At 45.4% G+C, this 23,194-nt stretch overlaps 1 protein-coding gene and 2 pseudogenes across 1 annotated transcript; all 3 read left to right on the top strand.

Moving 5' to 3' along the window:
- The first annotated feature begins 4,276 nt into the window (after nt 1-4,276).
- On the top strand, nt 4,277-7,393 carry LOC117842741 (protein DETOXIFICATION 16). The gene is made up of 8 exons (XM_034723248.2): nt 4,277-4,707; nt 4,800-5,344; nt 5,450-5,536; nt 5,621-5,677; nt 5,802-6,040; nt 6,605-6,723; nt 6,831-6,917; nt 7,004-7,393. Exons 1-8 carry the CDS (start codon nt 4,483-4,485, stop codon nt 7,157-7,159), a joined length of 1,515 nt encoding a protein of 504 aa, XP_034579139.1. The 5' UTR covers nt 4,277-4,482; the 3' UTR covers nt 7,160-7,393.
- Nucleotides 7,394-14,952: 7,559 nt separating this feature from the next.
- LOC117854061 (protein DETOXIFICATION 16-like) lies at nt 14,953-16,232 on the top strand (annotated as a pseudogene).
- A 2,931-nt stretch (nt 16,233-19,163) lies between these two features.
- LOC117865608 (protein DETOXIFICATION 16-like) lies at nt 19,164-22,448 on the top strand (annotated as a pseudogene).
- The last annotated feature ends 746 nt before the right edge of the window (nt 22,449-23,194 follow it).

The raw sequence follows: 23,194 nt of genomic DNA, 5'->3' as shown, positions 1-23,194 counted from the left end.
CTCAAGGATTGTGAATGTTTTAGGAAGGCATAGTTATGGTAACCAAGTGTTTTAAAACATTCAACAAGATGTAAACTTTGTTGCTAGTGCATCGCAAGCCTGCATGTGCTTAGAAATATGAAACTTGCAGTTCGACAACCCGCAACACAACCTGTTTCAAGTTCTCCTTTTGTTTTTTTCTTCTTCTTTTATCCTTTCTTTTAGATTCCTTTGCTCTTTTATTTTGAATGATTTTAACAAGCACAAAATAGCAAATGAAGAGTGTGGATCACAAACTAAATGAAAATGGTGTAAAAATACAATGGTTACCATCAAGTAGATGAACTCAACCAATACCATGACTAATAGTGCCAAACAAAGGCTATATTATTTTTTATAGACTTTTAGTAGATTATAGAATATATGAAATAAAATAAGTACATGTATGGATAAAACAGGAATAGATGGTAAACTAAAAGGGTAGATATGTGTGTGATGGTGAAACCTACCATGGCAATGATAGCTCTACTTACAACATGATATAGGAACATCCTCGATAGTGGCCTGATCTTCACGAGAGTAGGTTGATGAACTAAGGATAAGTAGCTATGAACATCAAAGGATAACTAGAATTTATACATGCCAAGGTTAGATGCGACCAACTGACAGGGTGGGGTGGGCGGGAGGGGGGGGAGGCATTGAAATCCTGAGAACTTGGCCTCAATCCCTCAATGGATGTAGAACTGGACTAACCCAAAAGGCCCAAAAGCCTAGCGCACAAATTAGGGAAGCTAGAGGGATTTCTTCACAAGTCCAAAAGAAAATAAAGAACAAAGGTGTGTGAGAGACTCAGCAACTTAGTTGCAAAACTATAAGGGTTTATCAAATCATCAATAGATCAATAGTTATTTTTCCAATAGACTATGGGTGACATTTATAATAGGAGTAACCCTACTATATGGGTAGGAACTGAAGTGACCGCGTTGAAAGGTGGAAGGACAACTTATGGGGCTTTAATGAAGTGTCCTTAAGTTGTCACGCGTCTCCTATAGGCTTTTGTAAATCTTTAGTAAAATGGTCATTATTCTCCTACAGGCTTTTGTACAATCTTCAGTAAAATGGTCACTATTTTTTATTGGGAAGTCCAAATGATGCTTAGTTTGTTGCATTAGAATGTAAAATTGATAAGGTTTCCTCCCATGTGTATCATGGACCCTGTATCTTCTCAAGTTGATACATACTTGCACGAGAAGTCGAAACATCTGTCATGTAATCCTAGGTCAAGTGCGCGTAAGCTTGCTCGTCCTTGGTAGCACTCTTTGTATAACCATCTTTGTTATCCATGTAACCCAATGAAGTACCTCCATGCATAGCAATCTAAGTAAGAGTAAAGTACACATTTTAGATAGTATATAATTCTCACCAACATTGAAATGTACCCCAGAAACGAAAGCATGCACCTCCTTTTGAATTTCATAGCATGGTTGCACGTAACCGACGCTTCATACATGTGCTTGTGTATCCTGTGCTTGGTCGTGTATAACCAGCTTACCAGGCTAGCACTTGGTGTAACGGGTTGCATAACCGATGGTGTAACTATTGTAGCTGCAGCATAATTGCATCACCGATGCATCTGGTTTAGTTATGGCTCGGATTTCCTCATCAAGAAGCTTGAGAGAGAAGGATGGGGAGGAGAATATATAGATGCTAGGGTTATCCTTGCTAGTTTCCACATGGAAACTAAAACCTTAAGGATAGTTATTCATACCGGCCTTCACCTAGGGTTGGAAAGGATAAGTATCCTTACGAAGTACCTAAAGGACAGCTCATCATGGATAATTATCCTTGCCACCTAAAGGCCTCTGCTTAGTCTTCCTCACTCATATGGTCCCTATGTTGCCCCACTCATGCCCACACATATCTCCACCCTCGCCAATAGAGATTCACTCTGCTTCCGTCCCTAAAACCAAGATTCCCTTAGCATGGAGGTTGCAGTGGATTCCGAGGTGGAGTTAGTGGTTAGGCTGTGAGCACAGAGGTCATCACCGTGGTATGAACCCTTGTAGGAGTCTCCTTTCATAACTATAGTGACATGCCATTATATTTAATTATGTGACACTTCTTTATGATTTAAAAAAATTATTGGGATGCCTAGTCACACATATATATTGGTACTACTGTCAGTTTGACACAACTCCTTTCATTAGTTTGAGTGAAAGAAAATAAAAACCATCCAGTCCCTAAAGCCAATCTCAATGGGATTTCACGGACATTAAATCTTGTGGCACATAAGCAATTTTTCTTACTTGGCAAGTTAATTATAGTCCAATGAAACCACAATACAAGTCCCATGACACACAATGAAACATGCACTAAAGATGTTATAATTTTACGTCATGATATATTTATGATATATTTGATCACAACATTATGCAAGAATTAAATGCTACATCATGTCTATGAAACAGTGCAACGCATGCATTGAGACATGAGCTTTTTTACGGTTATACAATACAACTACTTAGTACCAATTGTTCATTATTATGGATAACTTAGTAATTATTACATTGTAAAAGTTGATATCACTTGTAGAGAACTCGGTATTAGTCCCGGTTGGTAGGATGCAAATCTCCCAAAAATCCATCCGGGATAAACCAACCGGGACAAAAGGGGGGTCTTTTGTCCCGGGTCACTCAACCGGGATTAAAGACCCCCTTTTATCCCGTTTACTACCAACCGGGATAAAATAGGTCACCATGCCAGGCGCCGCAAAAAGAAAAGAAATCCCGGGAGGGCCCCCCACGACGCAAGTCACAAGTCACACGATTTTTCACGCGAAGTATGCGCATGCACGCTGCGTGGGATTTGAACCCACAACCTCTAGCCTCACGCGTAGCTTTCTTGCCATCCCACCTACACAGCACATTTGACTATATAGGGGATGCAATCCTTTTGTATTAACTCGTGGGGACCATTTTATCCCGGTTGGAAACACCAACCGGGATAAAAGACCCTCTTTTATCCCTGTTGGTATTACACACCGGGATAAAAGGGTTCGAGGGATTTAGTCCTCTTTCAGCCACTCTGTTGGGGACCCTTTTATCCCGGTTTGTAATACCAACCGGGATACAGGCGCCGCAAAAAGAAAAGAAATCCCGGGAGGGCCCCCCACGACGCAAGTCACAAGTCACACGATTTTTCATGCGAAGTATGCGCGTGCACGCTGCGTGGGATTCGAACCCACAACCTCTAGCCTCACGCGTAGCTTTCTTGCCATCCCACCTACACAGCACATTTGACTATATAGGGGATGCAATCCTTTTGTATTAACTCGTGGGGACTATTTTATCCCGGTTGGAAACACCAACCGGGATAAAAGACCCTCTTTTATCCCTGTTGGTATTACACACCGGGATAAAAGGGTTCGAGGGATTTAGTCCTCTTTCAGCCACCCTGTTGGGGACCCTTTTATCCCGGTTGGTATTACAAACCGGGATAAAAGGTATCCCGGTTGGTGTTATCAACTGGGATAAAAGACCTTTTATCCCGGTTGGTGTTTCAAACCGGGATAAAAGGTCTCTCAGGGTCTTTTTTTTCCACTTGCCTTTGCAACCGGGATAAAAAGTCCCGGTTGGTGAGCTCCCCACCAGTGACCGAGCTTTAGTCCCGGTTGGTGAACCTTTTATCCCGGACCAACTTTAAACCAGGACAAAATGGGACGCATGGAAGGTGAGTTCTCTACTAGTGTATTTAAATGGAATGGTCTTTTAAACTTATGCTACAGTAAAATTATAATAATTCCATTTGTATTGTTTTATTGTGATACCCTTATACGAACTATACTACTCATGTATACTAACCATATCACAGGTGAAGATTTTAATAGTATACAATTGACCTTGACCATCAAATATTTTTATACTAGTCTTTTTCAAACAGTAGTAGTATTGTAACGCAAAAAAGCTCTTGAGATATACTATTTCATTTTATTGTAACGACGACAGACGCTTTCGGAAACTGTGTACTATATTGAGACTGATCTAAGAAAAATTCAAGGGGAATTTATTGGCGGGTATCAGGCCGGTACGCCGGCTGATATTTTCTGTCCCCGACGACTTGTGAACGTGTGTGGTTTTGTCAGGATGTCATGACTTTCGCGCTTTGTACTGATCTAGGGAACTTTATGCGCCATTCACCAGTCTTGTAGCTGGGTGCGACAACAATGACCTCTTTCTTTCCGCGCCTACCCTTATACTAAAACGCATACTGGTTGGAAACTTGCGGACACGTGATGTGACAAGTCACCCAAATTTCATGCGAGGATTCATGATGCTGAACAAGTCACCCCCTTTGTCCTTTGGCTAGGCCGTTTTGACTTCCATCCAAGGGAGCAATGCCTTTTGTCCTCCCATTCACCAAAAGTAAGGAGATGGACACAATCAGTGAGGTCAAGGTCGTCCACAGCCATTGCTTCCTTCTTGTCTACTCACTGCACTTGCGGCCATGGAGAATCATCGCGGAGGTGCCGTTGGAGGAGACGGGGAGAGCTCGGTGCTGAGCGAGGTCAATAAACAGCTGCGCCTCGCCGCACCGCTCGCCGCCGGATTCCTCCTCCAGAAAATCATCCTGACGATCTCCATCATGTTCGTCGGCCGCCTCGGCGAGCTGCCCCTCGCCAGCGCCTCCTTGGCCACCTCCTTCGCCAGCGTTACCGGCTTCAGCTTGCTGGTAACCATCCTTTTTTCCCTACTAAAACCAACTTATAAGTCTTTCTCGTTTCGGATCGTAAGTGACGTCACGCGGCCGTTCTTGTCGATCAGACAGGCATGGCGAGCAGCCTGGACACGCTGTGCGGGCAGGCCTTCGGCGCGGAGCAGCGCCACCTACTCGGCGTCCACAAGCAGCGGGCCATGCTGGTGCTGGCCCTGGTGAGTGTCCCGGTGGCGGTGGTATGGGCCTACACCGGCGAGATCCTGGTGTGGTTCAGGCAGGACCGGGAGATCGCCGCCGGCGCCGGGAGCTACATCCGGTGCATGATCCCGGCGCTGTTCCTGTTCGGGCAGCTGCAGTGCCACGTCAGGTTCCTGCAGCCGCAGAACGTCGTCGTGCCGGTGATGGTGAGCTCCGCCGCCACCGCCGCAGTGCACGTCGCCGTCTGCTGGCTGCTGGTGCGCAGGCTGGGCCTGGGCGCCAACGGCGCCGCGCTGGGCAACGCCGTCTCCAACCTCGTCAACCTGACGGTCCTGGCGATCTACGTCAGGGTCTCGCCGTCCTGCAAGGACACGTGGAGGGGGTTTTCCCGCGAGGCGTTCCGCGGCATCCCCGGCTTCTTGAAGCTCGCCGTGCCGTCCGCTGCCATGGTCTGGTGAGGAAGACACTGCACATCCTTCCATCCCATACAATTGTACCTTGAGAGGATCAAGGATGAGTGCCATTGCTCATCATGCGTGTCTTGCGGTGACATGTGCAGTATGGAGTGGTGGTCCTTCGAGCTCCTGGTGCTGCTCTCCGGTCTTCTCCCAAACCCAAAGCTGGAGACCGCCGTGATGTCTATCTGGTGAAATTCTACACTTGCCTCTTGTGTTGAACATGCATTGCTGTTTGCTATCTAATCTAAGGCTTGCTACTATGGTTCTTGTAGCTTCAACACTTATGTCTTTGCATTCATGCTTCCTATGGGACTTGGTGCTGCCGTAAGGTCAGTAGTCCGAACTTGACGATAATCATATTGCCGAATTTCTCAAACATGTTCAGTCATGTTCTTAGTGATGGTGGTTATTGCCATTGTGCATGTAAACATTTCCCCCCTTGTTTCTGCGCAGCATACGTGTTTCAAACGAGCTTGGCGCAGGGCGGCCAGAGGCCGCGCGCCTAGCAACGCGGGTGGTCATGCTTATAGCGTTCTCCCTTGGCATATCAGAAGGTCTTGTGATGGTGCTAGCGCGCAATCTACTGGGGTACGCCTACAGCAACGAGAAGGAAGTGGCCATGTACACCGCTAGGTTGATGCCGATCCTCGCGGTGTCCACATTATTTGACTGCCTGCAGTGTGTTCTTTCAGGTATATATATATAGCACAACGCCACATGTGGTTGATATGCCATACGCATATCGCATAGTAAAACTTCTAGCTGCATCTATCTGTGTCTTTTAGAGCGTCGATTGCGGCATGCTCCTGTCTCCATGATCTCGTCTTCGCATCTCATTTTTCCGGTGGAGAGTGGACACAGATGGTATGGTCACATCTACAACTACAATCAGATCTTTTCCAGCACATTCCAACTCATGGCGATAAGGTGCTGCAAGATTCTGTACTGTGCAGAAACAGGAAAACCTATCATTCCTGAAACGAAAAAAATAGAGAAACAGAAAAGTTTTGACATTCAGACTTTGGGCTTTCAGCTCATGCCCACGTGAAAGCGGACACAAAGTGCGATGGGGGAAGAAGATGTACTGATGTACAGACATTTAGGCATTCAGAATTTCAGATTCTGGGTTCATGTACTTGTCATTTTCTCACATTGTTGGGTGATGCTACTAGTAATCTATAGTTCTTTTCTAAACATTTAAGGAGTTTTTAGGTGCCATGGAACCACCAGATGATTTACGTATACTTGATGTGCAGGTGTAGTTAGGGGCTGTGGCCGGCAAAAGATTGGTGCCATCATCAACCTCTCTGCGTTCTACATCGTTGGCATCCCAGCGGCATCCATTTTCGCCTTCGTTTGTCATCTCAGAGGAATGGTATTATACTTTCTCATCAATTTCCTTTGGTATAACTTCATTTCCATTTCCTTTTAGTTTCACAGTTAAAGACATGCTAAAAGGAAGTTCTGGTCCGAACTGAGCAGGGTCTCTGGTTTGGTATCTTGTGCGGAGTAGCAGTGCAGATGCTCTTGCTTCTCTGCATCACCTTATGCACCAACTGGAACAAAGAGGTAAAACCAAGTCTGGAGCTTCAATGCATTTCATTCATCAGCTTCTTTTTTCACCATGTTCTGAGCGTTGCTAGTTGGGTTTCCAGGCATTGAAGGCAAAGGATCGAGTTTTCAGTTCTACTATTCCTGTCGACCACATGATAACATCAGGTTGTACGGATCAGGAAAATGCCTCCAGTGTAGTTGGAAAGGATGCTAGGAGAACCATAGAGGTGACAAAGGATTGTACTGCTCCGAATTGAGGTAGATCGCAGTAATAATGTAGGTTAGCCGGACTGATAATACTTGAGTGGTAAGCAGCATCATGTGCCATGTACTAGTTGCATTTCCTCCAGCTAAAAGCTGTAGGAAACTTGCCCCGTTAGGCCATTAATTATGATTTTAGTGATTGGTGGCACTATAATTAATCATTGAGACTAATATTCTTGCTAAGTACAGGTCCCAAGGATGGATTCCAAATCATGGCAAGATGCTAATCATCAAAATCAAGTGATCCAAACCATACTAAAAATAATTTAGAATTATTCTATGGTATCCAAGTGATGGACTCGTGGTATCAAAGTTGCGGTATCCAAGTCATGGTTTTCACATAGTCAAAATCCAGAAAAATCCATGAAGACAGTGGTCACTGCAAGTTCCGGTGGGGCACTGATGATCCGATGGGGTTGCCGGAGTTTTCACCGGAGCTTTACTCCAAGTCTGAAAGTTTCTGGAAGTAAATGTGCACGTTACTAGCTAGAATATCCGATGGCCCACCAAATGAAGAAGTCGGATGAATTTGGGCAAACAGGTTACACATATCAGGACGTCCTTGCTGGGATTTGTCAGAAAAACAAAGGTGGGGAAGCAATGATTGATCTGTCAATATCATGTATGCGAGATCATGAACAATACTAGAGGCATGATATTTGTTGATTTGGTTTAGTCAAAACATACATCCTCATAGCATGACAGGAGTCCTCCCCAAAATGAACACCGATCTCTCTAGGATCTCGCAACGATTGTAACCACGAGTCCATTCTTGCCACTCAATGTTCGTGAGTTTCTGATCGCCACTTTGGTTGTTCTTCTATTGGTAACTTGGGGATTAATTTCATCGAGTTTGGACATGAATTGGACCTATGCCTATTGCCATGGATCCCATGTCGATAAGCATGGAGTCAAAGTCTCAGCTTTGGTGCCCGTCTTAGGCCTTGTTTAGTTGCCCAACTTTGGGGTGTCAAAATTATTGTAGCAACACTGTAGCATTTTGTTTGTATTTGTGAATTATTGTCCAGATATTAACTAATTAGGCTCAAAAGATTCGTCTCGCAAAGTACAACAAAACTGTGCAATTACTTTTTGATTTCGTCTACATTCAGTACTCCATGCATGTACCGCAAGTTTGATGTGATGGGAAATTTTCTTTTTGCATAGTGCCAAAGTTGGGATTTTGGAGTGAACTAAACGTGACCTTACTCATGTTGCTTACTTGCAATGTTCCCGGTCCATGTCCATGTGAGCCTTGTATGAAAAATTCTCTATTTGTGTCCCTTTTCTTGTAAATTCACAACATGCTCCAAATTAAAACATGAGACATGCGCGATATATTTTATGTGTTTAGACCCGACAACCTATCGAGGGGGGTGCCCGAGGTAGTGTTTTGGTTAGTGGGGCTCATTGAGATCAGGAACTCGAAGGTAAACGCAGACACACGATTTAGACAGGTTTGGACTGCTAGATTGGTAATACCCTACGTCCTGTGTGTTAGTTAGATTGGATTATTTTAGAGGGGGTCCCTGCCTCACCTTGTATTGCTAGGAGCATGGTTACAGGTCAGTTGGTTATAAGAATACTAGTCAGATATGACTAGAGGAGTTCTACTATTACTACAACAAGTACTTTCCTACTCCTCGACTAGTTCCTATCTTTCCATGTAGACTACGTCGTCCTGCACCATGGTCTCCATGTCAGATGCGTCTCGGTGTCCAACCCCACATTTAGGACTGTCCAAACCTTCTGGTGGGCCCATAGATGTATGTACGACAAGCCTCCGATTACTTTTTAGTCAAATGCAGCACTTCTGAGTACTTTTGCATACTTCACCGACTAGTTTTTGGTGCTATTCGAGTACTTCATCTGGTTGAATCTTCGAAGGTACCCAAAAATTGCCATGAGGCTAGAATGTGCTCAAGCCTTATTCAACTCATTCTCATATCCTTTGATCTTGAATTTTATATGGAAGTACAACGAAAGGCTACTCCACATATGGAGTAGCCCTCGAGTCTTAGGTTGAATCGAAGAATCAGTCTGAGGATCAATCTGTAATTTGCATAATTTTCCCCTTAAACCTCGGAGAAAAAACTTTTTGTCGATGGACACGTGGTACACAGCTCCCGAGCTGTTAGCCGACTAGTTTGATGGGTAAAAGAGTTAACCTTTGGTCAACATCACCATCTCTAGAAGGAATCTTATCTCCTTCAGAAATAAAGGTAACCCGCCAATCATGTGTCCGAAATTCTAGGATCCTTTAAATCAAAATCCCTTCATTTGCACTGTTGTTACCGTGCCGCTGTGATAAATAATGGCGGGAAGTTATCCCATTTGTTTTACCCTTGCCATTTCCTGTCCAACTTCCACACTTTAGCCCTAGCACCGCCGCCAGTGTTTGATCTCAAAACACTAGCGCCGTCGTCCCCCCACCAAGCAGTCCCCAAGCGTATGCGACAAAAAAAGCTCATGACATCAAGGATGGGTAGGAAAGATGTTGTGTCCAAATCAGGCAAAGGCGAGAAGAAGAAAACATCTGGCAAGAAGAAAGAGCCGCAGTTGCCGACACCCAAGTATGGGAAAACCGATTAGACCGCACCATCAAATCCTATCTGTGCGTGGAAGCGGTCAACTCTGAAGGAGGAGGATATCAAGGTGCTTGTAACCACCAATTTACTCCAAGATCAAGACTTCATCAATTGGCGATCTACATATGGCAACGCCTGCCCTTTGGAGTCCTATCCCGATGAGACGGTAGTTTTTGCCTACTTCATTGAGCGAGACCTTGCATTAATCTCTTCACATTTCTTCCAAGGTTTACTGCGTTATTATAAATTGGAGTTGGTGCATCTGAACCCCAGTGGGATCCTCCATACTGCAATCTTCGCTCATTTTTGCGAAGCCTTTCTAGGGATCAGTCCGCACTTTCAATTATTCCAGAAGTTTTTCCGTGTGAAGCCTCAACCCTCAAAAGATCATACTCTCTTGGTTGGAGGCGTCGGGATCCAGATGCAGGAGATAGCAAGCGACCAGTATCTGGATTACGAGTTGATAGACTCCAATGCCGGGTGGAAGGAAAAGTGGTGCTACATTGGCAACCATGATCCGAAACTACCCAAATATATGTACGACATATGCCAAGTAGCACGTTAGTATAAGAATCAATATAGAAACACACCAAAATAGCACTAAAAATGCATCTATAACGATCACCAACACCCATAATAGTAACGTGTTTTTTGCCCATTACCTATGTGTTTGCCTCAAGTTATAAGCTTCTCATCAAAGTCCTCGAAATGTTATCCATCACTCTCCTCATCCTAACCCTAGCTTTGAAGGAGCAGTGTGCCATCGTTGTTGTCGGATCTACAAGTCAGCTCCGCACCCGCTGCCAGATCTGTTGCTCGGCTCCACAGCGTCGGCCTCCTGGATGTCCACATCACATGTGCGAGTGTTGTCACCCCAAGGATGCCCCTCTGCCGGATGTCAACCCAATGCGCCTCGCCTCCCTCGACCTCAACCCCTCCCCGGCACCACATCCTCCTCTGACCCCAACCTGGCACCTCCCTGAGCAGAGGTGATTTCCCTATTTGTCATACCCTACGGATGCATGGATGGATGAATGTGTTGTATTTTTTATAGATGGATGGATTGTTACAGGAATGAAAGGATAAATGCTATATGGATAAATGTAGTTTATGAATAACCAATGTTGTTTGTGGTCATGGGTTACCAGTGATCTCTGAGAGGGAGGGAGAGAGAGAGAGAGGAGGGCGGAGGGAGAGAGGGAGGTAGAGTGCCACTTATTCAAAAATATATATATTATTGAAGCCAGCGCAGTCAGTAATCCAAGATCGCAAACATAATAACTTGTATGGTTTTGAAATTTGCTTGTATAACTTTGCATATGTTTGGATGCATGTTAAAAATTACCTACAATGGGATGACCCACCATAGTGAGCAAGCACATTTTACTTAGATAGCTCCTTTACAAATTACAAAGAAATTGAGAGATACAAGTGAAAATGTCAGGGCATGTTCCTATTCATTTAGTGGGTCTTCCTTGCTTACTACATTTCGGTGCGTTAGGATGATTTATTTACTTTTATTATTATGTACTTTAATTTGGCAAGATATGGATAAGTTATGTTATATTGTATTTTTGACATTTCATTTTTTATTTTTAATTTGTATTTTCAATAAATGAACAAGCCTCAAACTTTGGAGCGCCATGCCAAAGCTCGTCTAGTAGCTCGCAAAATAATGGTGCGTGCAGGGCACCATGTAGTCATTCGAGTAATGGGGCACCTGGTGCTTATTAGCATTTGCGGGTCAACATTCGGACACTAGAATGCATTCGTGTGACCCGTGGAAATGAAGCATGCGTGTCCGTTTATGGCGTGATGAAGATCGAGCTTTGCTTGTAAGGCAAGGCGCGAACTTTAGTTTCGGTTGGTAGAGGCTAAATCTCTTCAAAAATCATCGGGAATAAATTTTTTGAGATAGAAAGGTGTCCTTTAGTCCCGGGTCGAGACTAAAGGCCCCCTTTAGTCCCGGTTGGTGTTACCAACCGGGACAAAAAAATTTCAAAAAAAAAAGCCGCACGCTCCCATGTCCACCCAGCCGCAGCCCTTAGCTCCTCCCCGCCGCCACCCTCTACTCCGCCCCCCGCCCACACCCTCCACGCCCGTGACCGCCACCGCCGGGCCCCCCCTCCCGCGCCGCCACCCGTCCTCGCCCCGCTGCCGCTCCTCACTGTCAGTGAGGGGCGAGCAAAGGGGAGGGGAGCAAAGCGGGATGGGGTGGCCACCCGCGCTGGAGGAAGAGGAGGAGGAGGAAGGAGAGGAACAGCTAGCTGCGCGCTAAGGACTTGTGCACGCGTTGAGAGAAGCGTGTGGAGAAGATAAGGACGACACCTGTGCACCTCTGTGTTTTGTACCTTAATTAGTCAGTGTCTAATGTATATCTGGACTTGTTTCATAATTCCAATATTGATCTTATCACATCAAGTTCATAAGAAAAGGGATCGACTTTTATAAACTAAACGGCCAAAGGGAGAGACAGCCATGCCAACTCGCCATGGATGTGGATCTGGATGTTAGCTATCATTACCATGTAAGATAACTAAGCTAGGGCCGGGACCGTTAAGGGCTACGGCTTTGTTAATACAAACGGCAGCAGGCACTAACGCGAGGCATTAGGAGGAATCATATATTTAGTTAATACATCTTGGATGATCTTCACGTGATGCTACTATCTCTGTCCCTGTCCCTCCTCAACTGCACCCGTTCACTTCGGCGCTAGCACATGGCACACATATAGGAATCCTATCCCGGTGGAGAACAGTCAATAATTCGCAAGTATCTTATTACAATTCAATAAGCAGGCCTTGTTCTCTCATGTTAATAACCGTACGTGATGTAGATATGTTGGTTAGGAGGAGGGGTCTAGGTAATTAAAGACAATTTTTAGTGGAGTATTGCTTACAAAAATGCTATAGTGGAGCAGCGGCTCCGGCAACAAAATTAACCAGGTTTCATCGTGAGGTCAATTTCTCAAAACCGACCGAGTAACATGGGTAGCCGCGCGGAATGAAACCTTTTTGACTTTTAGGTGTCGGCATGGAGCTCCAACGGGACCCTAGCCCGCCCGAGCCGGATGGGTGGAGGCACGAGGGGGCGGTGGGCGGCGAGCAGTGGGCGGCGAAGAAGCACATCCGGCGGGAGGTGGAAGGTGAAGGTGAGTCGTTGGATGATGATATGATGGCTAAAAAATCGAGTGAGGTGGAAGGTGAAGGTGAGTCGTTGGATGATGATCTGATGGCTAAAACATCGAGTGAGGGAGCCTCAAATAATTTAGGATTGGATCCAACTTTTGCTTTATGAAATCATGACCATTAGAACCTTTGCTAACAAGGAACGTGCTATCCTTCGCACTACATATCATGATGATCCTCGCATGTAGAAAATGGTGAGCTCTAATTAAGGGATCAATTAAGGGATCAGTGAACTACTCCCTCCATTTCAAATTGTAGGTTGTTTTGATATTTGTATAATTTGGAACGGAGAGAGTATATAACAAGGGATTGGAGCCATTTGTTGCCGCCTTGAATCTTGGGTTCTCCGGCAGTGAAGCTAAAGGGCAATAGCACGGAGGCGCCGCTTCTCACTGGCAGCCGCCGAGAAGAAGCACGGAGGAGGCGCTGGGAGTTTGGTATGGAACGAGGTCAGGAAGCATCTGCGCCTCGCCGGGCCACTCGTCGCGGTGTACCTCCTGGTCAATGTCGGCCAGATCGCCTGTCATGTACGTCGGCCACCTCGGCAAGCTCGAGCTCACCGGCGCCTCCTTCGCCGCGTCACCGGCTACAGCTTGCTGGTAAACACGTTGCACGTTGCCCCCTGTGTCTCCCATCGTATCTGCCCTCCAATCCAGTGCTCACTGCCAACGCAACCTTGCCGTTGTCAATTCGTCAGTCAGGCATGTCGGCCGGCCTGGACACGCTGTGCGGGCAGGCCTTCGGAGCGGCGCAGCGACACCAGCTCGGCGTCCATATGCAACGGACGATGCTGGTGCTCGCTCTGGCCAGTGTCTCGGTGGCGGCGGTCTGAGCCTACGCCGGTGAGATCCTGGCGTGGTGCGGCCAGGATCCAGGCACTACTGAGCATTAGTTCTAGCTTTTAGTACTAGTTGATTTTTGATCCGGTACTAATGTGACTATTAGTACCAGATCTAATGGCTAGTTTCCCAAGAAATCCTGACCGGTGACCCCTTTTTAGTACCGGTTGGGTGCTCTAACCGGTACTAAATGTCACCTCAGGGCCGAGCGTAGGGAAGTGCAGCCTGTGCGATAGCACGGGGCCTCCAAATTTTAGGGGCCCACCAGACTTGCCGTCCTCCATCGTCATCCATCCACAGTCCTGTCCATCCATCGTTCAGCCCATCCGTCAGCACTCAGCAGCAGGCTTTTGATCCTTCAGGCTTCAGCGGTTCAACCCTGTACGCGGCAGCGCCACAGCGGGATCGAGGCATCACCGGCTCACCGCGTCAGGCGTGCACACGCGCCCTCCAGGCTTCAACCCTTGACGTGGCATCGGGATCAAGGCGACGAGCGGACGAGGCGTCACCGCGACACCACGTCAAGGCGACAGGGCATCAGGCGCAGCCCCGGCCGATTGCGCAGTCCCGACCGATTGCGCTGACTTGCTTTTTGATTTTCGCCGGCTGATTGCGCAGCCCCGGTGGCATTGAGGCGCTGGGGCAGGGTGAGGAGGAACCGATCTGGAAGACTAGAACGTGCCGGATTTAACACTTTGTGAATTGTGATCGATCGTCGATCAAGTCTCCAGGTATACTAATCAGGTTCAGTGAATTTTCAATATTTGCGTTCGATAATAACACAACAAAGATAATGATTTGACCACAATAGCACTTGAGAGTGAAGTGTTGGAGAAGATTGATTATAAGCGTATCATTGAAGATTTCATTTCAAGGAACACTAAAAGAATGAAGTACTTCAAGTAAAGATTATGAAAGCAAGAGTCGAATAGGTATAGTTTTTGATATATCTTATTATGATATATATCATATATTTTATTTATAGTCTTATTTTTTACGAGGTAGATCTCATTTTAGAGTTTGGCACAGGGTCTCGATTTTTGCCGGTTCGACCCTGGGTCACCTATTAGTACGTGCCTGAGGACCTCCGGAGATCGTTTCTGTCTGGTCTGAACCAAACAATTCTCGCTGCTAGGGGTTTTGTAGCTTGCGCATTATCACGTTCGCCGTTATGCCTATGGTTGGACTTGGAGCTTCCATGAGGTCAGCAATCCTAAGGATGGCACCGATCGCCATAGAAGCATTGACAATGTATTTTATATTACTGAGTACTGACACTACCGTTCCCTCTATGATACTCTATTCTGTTCGAGTTTCTATATCAGCACGCGTGTTTCGAATGAGGTTGGTGCACGACGGCCTGCGGCAGCCCGCCTGGCTAACAGGTGGTCATCTTTTTGGCATTCTCAGCCTCAGTATCCGAAGGGATTGTGATGGTGTTGGCAAGGAATATTTTTGGGTACGCTTACAGCAACGACGAGAAATTGGTCAAGTACACTGCTAGAATCATGCCGGTTCTCGCCGTGTCCATATTGTTCGATGGACTGCAGTATGCTCTTTTTCAGGTGAACAAGAAAAATCACCCAAGACGATTCTATAGCCTAGATATGATGTTGCCGAGTGGTGAACAGCTCACCTCTCTCATCAAATTTTTCAGGACAATGATATCACATGGCTTATGGTCCAACTTGATTTTCTAGGTGTCATTACGGGCTGTGGCCGTCAAAAGCTTGGTGTCATTATAAATTTTGCTTCCTATTACATTGTTGGCATCCCAGGAGCATTCTTTTCCGGCTTTCTATGCCATCTTGGAGCAATGGTAATTCAATCCGTCCTCTTCATTGATTTTCCTAGAGAATAACTGAACTGGAGGGGTTTTCCCCATTTGGATCCCTTCATTTTAAAGGAATTGAAATCTACTTAATGAATTAGACTATTTAGCTTAGAATGTAGCATTCCACAACTTTCCAAAGTTTAGATATAAGCCTATCTTAAATTTATGGGGGTGGGAGATGGAAATTGATTCTATAGATCATCATGCTATTTTCTAATGTGCAACTTTGCTCTTCGACTCGCTTCCCTATAGCAGAAGTGCGGCACATAAGTATCTTTCCCATATGGCCAATAATAATATATAAATATATTCCACATACAACTATATTAGCTTAATTAATTTATGTCTAAATTATGATATTTAGAATGGAATTTAAGGATGCAAACGGGCCTAATGGAAATCCTGGTTTGAATTCTCAACAGGGGCGCTGGTATGGACTTCTATGCGGACTGGTGGTGCAGGTGTTCCTGCTTCTCTCCGTTTCTGTATGCACCAATTGGAACGAAGAAGTAACAATAAGTTCAATTAATCTTAGCTGGTTTAGGTGTTCTCAAGCACCTGTGTACTGTTTCTCAGAGTTACTACTTGGGTTTTCCGGTATTGAAGGCAGAGGGTAGATTTTTCACCTCTAATATCAATCTCAGTGTATAGTTTCATCATATTATTACCAAGACTACCATGTCAGCTTTTCAATGAGATGAAATTGTCACTCTCAGTGCAAAGTTTCATTGCACAATTTCATAGACGAACTGTAACATTTAATTCTTCAATAATGTTATGATCAAATGTGTCATAGAATGAAATAAAAGGGGTCTCAGCGTGGGTATTTGATCCAATTTTATGATCTTGGTAACTGTGCCGAAGGAGTGCCATGAAACTTTATTCTTCTCTCCCCTCATAAAAACTCTGCCAAGTCAGCAAATATGTTGATGTGTCTAGCAATTTATTGCTATGAAATCTCATGACACCTCCACTGAGACTGGCCTAATCTTCGCGGAGATATGAGAACATGAGACAACATCAAGCAGACAAATGAATGATATGATGTTGGGAACAATGCTCAAGAAGTCATGAGGCGACCCGCTAGGGTTGAATCCCGATCTTTCGATGAGAGAAGGTGGATAACTCAATTTGGGGATGGAGATGATGTTTATAGCCCGACTACAACCATCCAAGGATGATGCGCCTTAGCAACCGATGCACCACCTCCAAAGGTCGTTGCGATCTTATGGAGCACGATCAACCAAACCACTAGGGTAATTCCTGCAAGCAATCGAGGAACAAGTAGAATAAGCAACTCAATTGCAAATATGAAGATAAAAATCAATCTGAACTCACAAAGTTGGGGCTCTGGATCAAGTAGAACGGATGGTCTAGTCGACACACGTGTCTACAAGGAAGTAGTAATGGCTAAACTTTTAACAAAATAAAACCCAATCTGTTTGTGGCGGCTCCAACCCTTATTAATACCTAGGAGAATGACCAGGGGGTGTTGGGGCGTGCTCCAACCCTAGGACGTGTCCCTAATGGACCCAACTTGATACACGGCCCATTGGGCCAAAATAAGGTGACGCAACACCTTTGGACAGAAAACTTCTCGGTAGTAATTCGGTCATTGCAGTCACATCAGAAAAGATTTGGACATGAGTCTGGACCAATATGAAAATATACTTCATAAGAATTCCAAGGAGTACTTGAACGCCCAAAACAAAGTCCGGATGAGGTCGTGGCGGCCATTGCAAGTTGGCACATAGCTGCAGTCCAAATCTAGCCCCAAAACATGTTGGATTGGATCTCTTTCTTTCCTTGGACCAAAAGTGACGTGGTGGCCTGGTGGAGGACGTTGGGAATACTTGGACTTAGCCCCCAATCTACTTCTTTGGTCCTTCATGCCTTCCATATGTGTTTAACACTATTTTTGATCCATGTATGTATTTCTGAAATTGACAACGAACATACATCATAGTGTAACATCAATTCATCAAATGTATCAAATACAATCATGGTAAAGAATTGTTCACCTGTGAATCAAAAATTACTAATGTGGTTGTATCCAAGCATGTGATGTCCTCATCACTAGTATACCTGATAATTGCAATGATGGTTATTAAATAGTCAGAAAACTCTTGTAGAAACCAAGCTATTTTAATGTTTCCATAAAACAGTATACTTCCCCCTGACTTCTGTGAGAACTACTGTGCAGGTTTTCATTCTTTATCTAACCGTGAGAATATAGCAATAATGACACTTGGACCTGGTATCGTTGCAATCATTCCATTTTCTCCCTTGTTTCTCTAACACTATGGAGAATTCTTATGACAAGTGGCATCCGCAAAGTAATTTATCTTTGGAGTATTTTCTTAGCTTAACTAAATTTGACATTAATTTTGGCTAATTCCTATCCGATCTGCACTACTATATATTTTTGAGAGAAATTAAGCTTGAGGGAAAAGGGAGGGAAAATGCTAAGTTTCTAAAGAACACCATCTGGTTATTCAAAAGTAATACAAATTATTTTTGATGGGGAAACTGACCCTCTTGTCACATTTCAAAAACCGAAGTTCAAGAATACTCAAATATAAAATATAAAACTATTTTAGAAACTTCTTTTTAGAAACCCTCTTGAGCTCTATCTGTCTCCTCCGTCCGGATTGGGGTTCCTATCTGCCTTCCGAAAGCCAGATAGGAGTCACAACTTAGAGCCTATTAAACTCCATTGTATAGCTTACCACGACCTAGCAACTATGCTATCCACTACATATCCTGGCATGCATGCAGTAGCAACCGTGGGCTGCATGCTGCAGGACAGCAGACTCCAATAGCACATAGGAGGCTACAGGTAGGTAATGTGCGCTATTATTTATAATTTTTTTCGAAAGATTTTGTGTTCTCATATATTCAAAATATCAAACTAGTGCACTCAACATTTTAAATATTAGATCCAACATTCTTTCAAACTAAGTTTATTTCAAATAAACTAGTTCAACATTTAATATGAAAATGTTGAAGTAGCAAAATTGACATAGATCATCCAAAATGTTGATTTTTTAAGATAACAAAATATATTCATATTGGATCTTATTATGTTATATTAATTCTTACCAATACAGTAGTTTAAATGGATTCAAAAATGAATTTGCGGTTTGGGGGAAAAAGTAGTTTGAAGTTTGAAATGGAAAAGAAACACCCACAACAACCATGCCTGGTCAACCTGCGCCATTCGGTCCGTGCATGCATGCGCGTTTGCTGCCTGGTCCACCTCCGGCTGCTGTGCTGTTGAGATATGATTGCACGAATCTCAAACATGGTAAGTCAAGTTAAAAAAACTACCGGAAGCTATATAGGATCCCTCTTTTACTGGCCCGGCTTTCACACCTGGCCCAACCCATTTATCTCAATCCTCCATTTGGCCAGCCCAACTACCGGCCCACCATCCCCTCAAAAAAAAAACCACCGGCCCACCACAGCCCGCCCAGCTTTGAGATTCGTACCAGCGAAGCGATCCTACGGCTCCAACTTGGAATCCCTCACGCTCCGCCGCCGCTGCGCTCTCCCGTGCTCACCCTCCGCCGCTACCTGCGCCTCCCGCTGCCGCTTCTCCTCCCGGCGCCACCGGTCCATCCTGCTGCACCCCGTCCATCTCTCAACTAGGCCGTGCGCTGCTGCCCCTGCCACGTCGTGCGCGCAGCCTCGCGCACACGCCCTGCATCGCCGCTGCCACCGCGGCATGGCCCCTCGCCTGCGCTTGCTCCTCACCCCACCGCGCACTGCCTCCTGTGCCGCCGTCCTCACCTGCGCGCGGCTTATCCTGGCGACGGAGAAATCAGGATCCGGCATCACGGCCGGATCCAGCAGCCACGAAGGAGAGGCGTGCAGGAGCGGGCATGACTACACCGAACTGGCTGAGCCCACGACGGCAGCAGCGCTCTAGCATTTCGAGTCTCCTGCCATGGCTCCAAAAAAACAAACCCAGGTTAACTTGGCAATCTGAATAATGCTTTGCTGACTTCATGAGCGATGATTGTATAGTACTGTCCGGAATAGTTTAGGACTATACCTTCTCTTTTATTGAAAATGCATAATCATTGGAACCTCTGCTAACGACGACCATTATTGTCTTTTGCGCATGATAAATGGATTAGGTCTTAGGAAGGTATTTGTTTTTGACTCCCACATGTACCAAATAGTTAGCTCAATTTGGAGAAGATGGAATCAGATTTTATTCTGGTTCAATCGCCATTGCTGCCTCAGTTTCTCACTCAGTGAAACAAGATGGGAAGCATGGAAGCGCCGCTCCTCACTGTGAAGGACACCGAGCAAAGGGTCGAAGCACACGCTGAGGGCTCGTTCTGGAGTGAAGTGAAAACGCAGTTGTACCTGGCCGGGCCACTTGTCGCCGGGTACCTCCTGATGAACATCACCCAGATGATCTCGATCAGTCGGCCACCTCGGCAAGCTTGAGCTCGCCAGCGTCTCCATTGCCACCTCCTTTGCCGCAGTCACAGGCTTATGCGTGCTGGTAAACATCCCGGCCCTCAAATGTATATTTTGTTCACTTCCGATGATACTGAATACTCATCGAGGGCAACCGGCGACCTTTTTCAGGCGGGGATGGCAACCGGCCTCGACACACTGTGCGGCCAGGCGTTTGGTGCGGGACAGCACCATCTCCTCGGCGTGCACAAGCAGTGAGCGGTGCTTGTGCTCACTCTGCTGAGCATCCCGGTCGCCGTGCTGTGGGCCTACGCCAGCAAGATCCTCTCTTGGTGCGTCCAGGACCCGGAGATCGCCACCGCCGCGGGGAGCTATGTCCGGTGGCTGATCCCATCGCTGTTCGTGTTCGTACAATGCAGTGCCATGTCCGTTTCCTGCAGATGCAGAGGCTCGTCCTGCCGGTGATGCTGTGCTCTGGCACCGCAGCCCTGGGGCCTGGGCCACCCTGCTGTCTGCTGGCTGCTGGTGAACAGGCTCGGTCTGGGCAGCAAAGGCGTGGCTCTAGCCAATGCCGTCTCCTACCTGGTTAACCTGTCATTGATGGCGCTCTACATCAGGCTCTCACCATCCTGCAAGGCCACCTGGACGGGCTTTTCTGGTGAGGCGTTCCGTGGTATCCCTGGCTTCTTGAAGCTTGCTGTGCCATCTGCTGCCATGGTCTGGTAAGGGAACATTTGATGCAATGCAATTCCTATGTGACTGATCATCCTCACTGCCATTGTTATATAAAACTGACTACAGCATGGAGTGGTGGTCCTTTGAACTCCTGGTGCTCCTCGCTGGTCTTCTCCCCAGTCCAAAGCTTGAAACTGCTGTGCTGTCCATCTGGTGAAAATTGGTGCTCACTTCTAGCAACCCTCCTTGTTTGCTCTTGGATTGCTCTGACTGCTGTGATTCTTGCAGCCTGCACACTATCACTATCACGTTTGCATCAATGGTGCCAATTGGACTTGGTGCAGCCTTAAGGTCATTCCGAAGTCTGAACAAAAGATGCTGAAGACAATTGTCTTTTAGTACACATATCACCGAGTGCATAATTATTTTTTTCACATCGTATTTCTATACAGCACACGTGTTTCAAATGAGCATGGTGCTGGCCGACCCCATGTCGCTCATCTGGCAACTCAGGTTGTCATGTTCTTGGCATTCTCAGTATGTGTCTCAGAAGGGATTCTGATGGTGTTGGCAAGGAATCTACTGGGGTATGCATACAGCAACGACGAGGATGTGGCAAAGTACGCTGCTAGAGTGATGCCTGTCCTTGCAGTGTGCATCTTGTTTGATGGCCTGCAGACTGTTCTTTCAGGTAAACAAGATACACACATTTTGGACCATAGAGCAAATAAACAAATAGGTACATTTGATGCCCATAGAAACCATAGAACATAATGTCCTAGTACAGGTAAACAAGTACAAGATGCTTAGAACTGCTCCCAGGAGTTTTCTCTTTAAACATCATTGGGGCATTATATTGAACTTAAGCTAATATATGCCTACTGGTGGAGAGTCAAATTTAGAACATTGATAACATATGGCTCTACTTTAATTTGTAGGTGTCGTGAGGGGTTGCGGCCGGCAAAAGCTCGGTGCTGTGATCAACCTTGTGGCCTATTATGTTGCTGGTATCCCTGCTGCATTCTTTTTCGCCTTTGTATGCCATCTTGGAGGAATGGTAATATTATTTTTGGTTATTACTTCCTTGTGTAAACATGAGACGTTTATGAAAAGAGGGATCTTAAAATACAATCCGGGTTTACACTCTCAACAGGGGCTCTGGTTTGGACTCCTATGCGGATTGGTGGTGCAGATGCTCCTGCTTCTATCGATTTCCATTTGTACCAACTGGAACGGAGAAGTAAGCATATATATATGTTTAAGATTCTATCAAATTTGTTTAGTTGCCCTCAACTTGTTCTCAGAGCTGTTAGTTGGGTTTCCAGGTATTGAGGGCAAAGGACGGAGTTTTCAGCTCTAATCTTCTGGTAGATACATGGCAAAACATGAAATGTCAGTGAGCAAACAAATGAATGATGTCCTGTCTGGAATACGCTTGATTGAGAAAACCATTGAGGCAAGAAGGGATTATGTTGGTCCTATTGCTCCAGTTGCTAGCAATGATGGTTATTTGAAATAATTGTAGTAGAACTTGAGCTACCTTTTGTGTTTACCAAAACAGAATGCCTTTTTTTGGCTCAAGAAGAAAGACATCTGCAATTATATTAAACAACCAGTTACGGGCATATCCGTAGGCTTATTAAACAACAGGTGTTTTACCTCTTCATTTACTGTAACAGTTGCTACAAACATACGGAGTATATCTCGGTTAGCACTCTTGTTTAGCCACGACCCTGGTCCCCTGTCTAGCGGGTGGGTGTATGCACACTAGTGGCCTATCTTTTTTCTTTATGATTACCAGTGGCCTATCTTCAGACGGTCCAGGTTCAACAATGTAATAATATTTCAATACTATGTCAGTTTATAATACTGGGTTTTGAACTTTTGATAATGACAAGCTAACTATTTTCTTTAACTAATTAGTTTGTCATAAATATCATATATTTTAAAACTAAGGGGGTGCAAACAAATGATGACTACGTATCTCTCGGTGATATGCTGAAGAACTTTTGGGTCTCCGACTCCGTCATGCTTATGTATAAGAAGAATAATAAAAGGAAGCATACCGTTGTCATTTGCCTCTATTAAACAGTACGTTCATTTAGGTTGTTCTTTTGGTCCTCACATGTACAAAGTAGTTTAGGCGCATAAGGTTTGGTTCAAGCTGACATTGCAAAATACTTTAGGTCCCTATGGTTTGTCAGGATGTGCTAAGTATCCCTAAATATTATTGCGCCAATCTACGAGCTGGTTGCAAGAGCAACCACATCGTTGTTTCCAAGCGAGCCTACTCATATAGGACATGAGCATATTCAAAACTTGAGGGGTAGACAAGTTTCAAGTCTCTTAGCAATATGCTGCCCGTGTCAGGATCAGACAGATCCGGACCAGAATTCGGAGATCGAAGTGGAACTCGAGCCAAGAACAAAGGGGAAAAACGTGGATTCAGTAGCAACAGCAGTAGCAATTA

Source organism: Setaria viridis, chromosome 1, assembly GCF_005286985.2.
Source record: "Setaria viridis chromosome 1, Setaria_viridis_v4.0, whole genome shotgun sequence".
Lineage (NCBI taxonomy): Eukaryota > Viridiplantae > Streptophyta > Magnoliopsida > Poales > Poaceae > Setaria > Setaria viridis.
Note: the sequence above shows the minus strand (reverse complement) of the source record. Positions and strands in the feature narration are given on the sequence as shown.